Source organism: Orycteropus afer, unplaced genomic scaffold, assembly GCF_000298275.1.
Source record: "Orycteropus afer afer isolate SDZICR_OR568_19922 unplaced genomic scaffold, OryAfe1.0 scaffold00291, whole genome shotgun sequence".
Lineage (NCBI taxonomy): Eukaryota > Metazoa > Chordata > Mammalia > Tubulidentata > Orycteropodidae > Orycteropus > Orycteropus afer.
The window spans coordinates 2,396,085-2,403,353 of NW_006921878.1; the positions used below are offsets into that span (position 1 = coordinate 2,396,085).

A 7,269-nucleotide genomic window follows, 5' to 3' on the forward strand; every position below is an offset into this window, starting at 1 on the left:
AGGCCTCCCCTCTGTCCTGGGGGGTCCACTGTCCTGGGGGATGCTGGAGCCTGGCCCCAGAGTCACAGCCCTGCCAGGTGGCAGAGCCCTCTGCAGACCTGGTGTGGGTGTGCCGGCCCTCTGTGGGACCACCCGGCTCCTCCCCGCCGCCACCACCACCTCTCTGGGTCCCTTTCCAACTCTGAGTCCTTGCACTTCTTTCCTCCACCTACACCCCTCCTGGGCCCCTCGTCCATGCTCAGGGCTCTGAATGCCGTCCACCTAAGCCCAGGCCCCTCCCAACTTGAGACTCAGCGGCCAGAAGGGCCAGAAGTCCGTCAACGTCCGCACACAGGGGTCTCACGCGCCTCACCCAACACAGCCCTAAAGTGCCCGACTGTCCCTCAGCCTGTTCCTCCCCGTCCACCCAGCTCCTTCCTCCCAGCTGCTCCTCTGCCCTCCCCTCCCACAGCCAATCTGTCAGGAAATCCTGTCAGCGCTGTCTTCCAGATTTTTCCAGCTCCCACCCACATCTCTTCTCCTCTGCCTCCCCCTAGTGCAGCCCCCCCATCGCCAGCCTGGACCAGTGTAGTCCTCCACTCTGGTCCCCCAGCTCTGCCCCCGCCCCACAGGCTGTCCCCTTGCAGCAGCCAGAGGGCGCCGTGAGCACCGGAGCCAGGCTGTCCCTCCTCTGCTCACAGACCTCCAGGGCTCCCACTTCCCTCCGGCAAAGGCCCGTAGGGCCCAGGCTCTCACTAACCTCTAACCCTTTCCAGCCACATTAGTCTCTGTGGGTTCCTCACTTTCACCCCCAATCCACTCATGTCCCAGAGCCTTTTACACTTGCATCCCCCCATACCTGTGAGCTCGCTCTCCCCTCCCTCCCTCCCCTGAGCACTTCCCTAAAGATTCCAGGACCAGCCTCTCGCTGGCCTCATGGCCCCCACAATGGGTGCACCTTGCACCAGGTACCAGACAGTCCGTCCGTCTGTCTACTCCAAGAACCAGAGTCCAGGGCAGGGTGTGGGCACAATGACGCGCTAAGTTGGGTGAGGAATGAGGGGGACAAGGTGAGCCCCCAGACTGGGCCTGTCTCCAGACACACACAACCCTGACCCCACCCTGCCGGCCCTGCCTGTGCCGCCACCCCCCCCAAGGGGTGCTTCCTGAGAAAGGAAGACACACGTACTCAACGACCTGTACCCCCCCAGGCTCGCGGCAACGTGGTTATTCTCCATCACCAAAGTGCACAACAACCCAAGTGTCCATCCACAGATGACGAGAACACAACATGGCCCACCCCAAGGGAGTATCACTCAGCCATGAAGAGGAATGACTTCCTGATACACGACCTGGAGGAACCTCGAAAACACAAATGCTGAGAAATCAGTCAGACGCAAAAGCCAACCACTGTCTGATCTCACGTGTATGAAATGTCTAAGGCCCAAACCAAGCCCACTGCCATGGAGTCCATTCTGACACACAGCGCCCCTAGAGGACAGAGTGGAACTGCACCACAGGGCTTCCAAGGCTGCCATCTTCACAGAAGCAGACTGCTTCATCTTTCTCACGCAGAGCGGCTGGTGGGTTTGAACTGCTGACCTTTTGGTGAGCAGCCGAATGCCTTAACCACCACACCACCAGAGGCCTTTATGAAATGCCTGGAACAGGCAAATGCAGAGAGACTGGGGTAGGTCAGTGGTCTCCTGGGGCTGGGTAAGGGGAAACAGGGAGGGAATGCTGATGAGTACAGACGGGGTTTCTTTTTGGGAATGTTCTGGAACCAGATGGTAGTGATGGTGGCAAAAACGTGTGATTATACAAAAAAATTCCACCTAACTGTACATTTAAGTGGGTGAAATATGTGGTATGTGAGTTATACTGAAATTTTTTATTATTAATTTAAACAACAACAAAAAAGACAGTGCCCCTAACGGGGTCCCTTGCAGCTCTGACCTGGGGAGCAGCCACACTGAGTGAAAGAAGGCTGCAAGACCACACGCAGAAAGCCTGTGAGAGAAGGTTCTGGAAGAGCGCGAGGCAGTACTTCCTGGTGGGAGTCACTCCAGGTGTCCCCCTCACTCCTCTCAGGACAGCACAATGATGCCTATTTGCCATGACAAACCCAAGGCCACGCACAGAAGGCTTTCTGATGCCCTCCTGGGTTTTGAAACCCAGTGCCCTGTCCTGCCTCCTTGGGGAGCTTCTGTGACCAACCCCCTGCTGGCTCCTTGCCTTGCTGGACTGTAACCCCAGGAGTCCTGCACCACCCACAGGCCCAGCATCAGAGGGCAGGACCCTGAGTCCTCCCCCTGCACCTTGCCATCTCTGTTCTTCCTGTGGGGGCCGCTCACCCAGCCACATGCTGCCTGCCATGCCCACAGCTGGCCCTCAGACCCATCACTCCTCCACATACTCACCTCTGCCGGGGCTGCCTTCTTCTGAGCCAGACCTGGGGAGAGAGGGGACACTTCAGATGGGAGGCTCAACTGTCCCAGGGAGGGGGACCCCAGCCCCCGGAGCTCCCTCCCCAGCCCCAGTGTCCCCAGAGAGGCAGACCCCAGCCCCCTGCACCCCTTCTCCAACCCCAGTGAACTGTGGAAGACAGACCCCAGCCCCCTGCACCCGTCCCCGCCCCCACTGTCCCCAGGGAGGCGGACCTCAGTCCCCTGCACCCCTCCCTCCCCCACTGTCCCCAGGGAAGTGAACCCCAGTGCTGCTGTACCCCATCCTCCATGCCAATCCCCCTTCACATGTGCAGACACCTCCAGTCAGGGGCCTGTGGGGCCTCACTGGGCCACCTGTGACCCCAGGGAGGATAAGAGAGCCTGGTGACTGGCCTGTATGGGAATGAGGGCCCAAGAGATGGACCCAGAGTCTCACAGTCACACAGCAGGAGGCACGTGGGTGAACGGGTCCAGGAGTGGGGGAGGCGACCGATGCTGCTGGGCCATGGTGACTACCACCCTGCAGCCGACCTCCCCACCCCACCCCACAACCACCCTCCCAGCCCCATGACCACCCCCATTCCATGGCTGCCCTCACCCTACTCGGGCTCGAAGCCAGGGTGGGGCCGCAGGGCCAGAGCAGAGGGTCAGAGGCCTCCCGGCTCTGGGATGCTTGGCCCCAGACAGAGGAACTCTGAGAGATCTGAGGGTCGGTGAGGGTGCGGTAACATGAGATGGCAGGTTGAGGGAACATCTGGAGCTGTGTCCAGGGAGACCCCCACCCCAAGGAAGAGGGAGAAGCAGTAGGAAGGCCCCATACACCCACTCTGACCCACCAAGGACCCCAAAGACCAAGGGTCCCACATTGCAAACAATCAAAGTAACCGAGCAGATCAATGTACGTTTTCCTCCACTGGCAGAAGTGAGAGAACACTGCAGGCCCCAAGGCACCAGGGCTCCGTGGGGCCACAGCCTGGCCAGCTCCCTGCCCAGAGCGTGCCTGTGACCATCTCCACACAGGGCAGCGCAGCACAGGGGCGGGCTCACAGCCCCACTCACAGCCGGCAGGGGAAGGGCTGACCAGGGAGGAGCCGTGCCCAAGGACATGACGGAGCTCCTGGGGCACTGGTGGACGAGGGCAGCAGCTGGGAGAGGCCGGGCATCCCAGAAGGCTACAGACCTGCCACCAGGCCTCCCCTCTGCCCCAGGGTCCCAGGGTCCCAGGCAAGGGCCACCCCTTGTCACTCTCACACTCAGTCGGGGTTCTGGGCTCCCTTGCCCTCATGGCCCTGAGCCATGGGGGGAAGGGGCAGTGAACACAGAAACCACACAGACTCCCGGTGACCCATGTCTATCAGAATCCATGTAGAGGCGCCTTGGAAGAAAGGCCTGGCAATCTAGTTCTGAAAACCCAGCCACTGAAAGCTCTGTGAAGTCTGTCGAAATCAGTATGGTAATTTGTTAAAAAGCTGGAAACAGAAACACCATCTGACCCAGCAATCCCATCACTTGGTATGTATCCTAAAGAAGTGAGAGGCAGGACACGAACAGATACATGCACCCCCACGTTCATCGCAGCACTATTCACAATAGTAAAGAGATGAAAACAACCCAGGTGCCCATCAACAGAAGAATGGATAACCAAACAATGGTATGTACATACAATGGAATACTATGCAGCCCTAAAGAATAATGTAGAATCTGCAGAACACCGCGTAAGATGGATGGATGAACTTGGAGGACATTATGCTGAATGAGATAAGTCAGTCACAGAAGGACAAATATCGTATTAGTCCACTATTATAAAAAGTCAAGGAAAAGTTTATACGTGGAAGAAAACTTTCTTTGTTGGTTACCAGGGACGGGAGGGAAGGGGAGGGGAGGAAAAATTGCTAGATAGGTTGAAAAGAAAAAAAAGACACACACACAGAAACCCAAGATTATCAGTGGTGGTCAGGGGTAAGAAGGGGAAAAGGGAAGCTTCTGACTGTGGGGCACTGAGTTTATGCTCATGGTGGTGAAATATTTTCGAAAAGGACAGCAATAATGGTGGCACAACATGAAAAATGTCACCAATGTCCCTGAGCTGTAAATGGGAAAGTTGTTATGTCGGTGAATATCTTGTTGTGTATGTTTTCACTACAATAAAAGTAGGAAAAAAAAACCCAAAAACCCTGTGGCATGCACACGGGGGCGCCATCAGTAGAAGCTGGTGACTGTTGGGTGGTCGCACACCATGAAAACGCCCAGATCACACACGGGAAGGAGTGAGTTTTACAGCAGGTGAATTACACCTCAGTTCAAAGCAAAACCCTGGTGACCCCGCGCACGGCCCAGGCTGGGCCCAACGGGCTGTGCGCACCGGCGCCCTCTCTTAGCCGCGTCTGCTGCCCAGCAGCCCTCTGATGTCTTCGGTGTCACAACCCACCCTGGAGGTGGATCTAGGGAAGAACCCCAAGGCTCGGCGGGTAAGCTGCTAGCCCATGTCACAAGTGGCCCCAAGCTCCTGTCCCCCACCACACAACTCTACAGGTAGCCCCCTTTCCCAGAGGTCAAATGACCTTTGTAGGCTGGGCCCCTAGCTGGAGGGCCACTGCCAGGCCTCATGGGCCACCAGAGACGGAGCCCCGCCTGGGGCTAATCCGGGTCCTGGGGCCCGGGGAGGGAAGGTGACGGCAGTCAGGCGGCAGAACGTTCTGGAGCTGACATAATATTTTCTTTGGCCACCCAACAGCAGAACAATTCACAGCTTTGCGCTCGGGTAGAGGGCGAGAGGAGGAAAAGGGGGGCGGCAGGAAGGCGGCTGTGGGATGAAGTGAACCACTCTCCACCTGGCTGGGGGCCCCGGGTCCCAGGCTGGAAGGAGCAGCCACTCAGCCCCCACCACCCCAGCTGGACCTGCAGGCCCCTCTCCCTGCCCGTCAGGGCACCTGGACCCAGGGCCCAGCTGGCCCTGTCCACCTGCACAGTCTGTGGCTCCAGACCTTCCACTCCGGGGCTTCCTGCCTTCCAGGTCCACACCCACACACCCCCTGCCCCTGCAGCCTCCTCCACCTCTGTCCTTTGGGCCAAGCCCCCAGGGCCCACGCTGACCCACCTGCTCTTGCCCCCCACACACACACCCTCACAGCAGACAGCAGTCGTGGGGCTGCTCCGAGGCTGGCGACACACAGTGATGAGGAAAGTGGGCGTGGCAAGAAAGAGGCCCTCCTGTCAAGGCGTCTGACTTCTCAAGGGCTGCGGGGCAGACATCAGCTTTTGGCTCCACCACACCAAGCAGCAGGTGGGTCGGACGTGAAGTCTGGCTGGTTGGCTTGGGTTGGCGGTCCCGGAAATACACTCCGTGTATGCACCAACGTACACATGGTGATGCATATATGCATATGCACATGGGCATACTTGCACACAAACATGCACGCACACACCTACACACTGATGCACATGTGCACATTACATGCACACATGCATCCACACCAAAGGCACACGTGCACGCACCAGTACACGCCCACGATATGCTGATGCACGCACATGTGCCACGCACAGACACACATGTACATGCATGCTGACACGCCACCCACGTGTGTATGATCACTCATCACACACACAAGTGGAAAGCTTCTAGGGCTTCATGGACCCCAAGGCTGCTCTGCACCCATCTCTCAGGAACCCTAAACTCTGCTTCATGGCCAGGGACGAGGTGGTCTCCAGAAACCAAGGCTGCCCTGCCTGCCTGCCTGCCTTCCCTCTGTCTGCTCTCTGCTTCTCCAGGTTCTGAGCACAGCCTGGGAGTCTGTGGCCAGCCTTCACCTTCCCCACCTCGACTTTTCTCATCCACACAAAGGACTCACCAACAAGAAAGTCCTTTAAATACCAGGGCCTGGGACGCAGAGTGCGGCTGGGGGTGGGGAGATGCTAGAATCTGCGGGGGAGGTGGGGAGACCCCCAGCTGGGGCAGAGGGGCCAGCAAGGTTGGCGCCATGGTCTTGAGCTCCTGCCACCCCAGAATGAAAAAGTGAACGAATGAATGAGCACCAGCCCCACCCACAGTGGATGATCAGCCCTGGGGGTAGGGAGGAGGGCAGGGATGTGGGTGACTCAGCTATGAGGCCTGGAGGAAAAAGGCAAGGAGAGGCCAAATGACAGACTTGACCGAGAAGAGACTAGTGTGCCTGCTGGGGCTGTGGGTTGGAGCTGGAAGGAAAGACGGAGGAGCATAGGTTCATGCCCTGGCCCTGTCCTCGCCCCAGCACTGTCCCCTGGGTGACAGCCTCTCGCCCACAGCGAGCACCCACTGGAGCCATGGTCCCAGGCCGCGCTGAGGGACGGGCTCATCCCACGAGCCAGGTGGGGAGTCTGGAGGTCTGGGGACTCCTCAAGAAGGGTGCTCGCTGTGCCTCCTGCCTGGTGCATGAAGTGCCTCATGACGTCCCCGCGGGTCAGGGAGGAGGAAGTGGCCCGAGGGAGGGTGTTCCGAACAGAGCTCCCCGTGAGGAAGCTGGGGAGTCACTGCGGGCAGGAGGAAGAGGAAGGACAGGAAAGGGAGGGCATTTACAAGCACCCACCACGCCCTGGCCACCGACAGCCCCCACTCCAGCCTTCAAGGCAAAGATGTGCCCATTTACACTACAAGACCCCACGCCAACCCTGTGTGTGTGTGTGTGTGTGTGTGCGCGCACGTGCGTGCGCTTGCGCTTGTCCATGCACACGCCCCTCCCTGCTCTCCCCACCCCCAGCCACTAGCCACAGGGACCTGTCCAAGTCTCTCCCTTGCTTTCTCATTTCCATTCTCCCCCTCCAACTTCTCCGCCCCCCCCAGCCACTAGCCACGGGGACCTCCCCTCTG

General features: G+C 58.8%; 1 protein-coding gene across 1 annotated transcript in view; it reads right to left on the reverse strand.

Moving 5' to 3' along the window:
• The window catches only part of PIP5K1C (phosphatidylinositol-4-phosphate 5-kinase type 1 gamma), a 62,422-nt gene that overhangs the window by 41,939 nt on the left and 13,214 nt on the right, over positions 1-7,269 (reverse strand). The window contains exon 2 of the mRNA XM_042782333.1: positions 2,400-2,431. Coding sequence (XP_042638267.1) covers positions 2,400-2,431 — 32 coding nt within the window. The remainder of the gene's footprint in view (positions 1-2,399; positions 2,432-7,269) is intronic.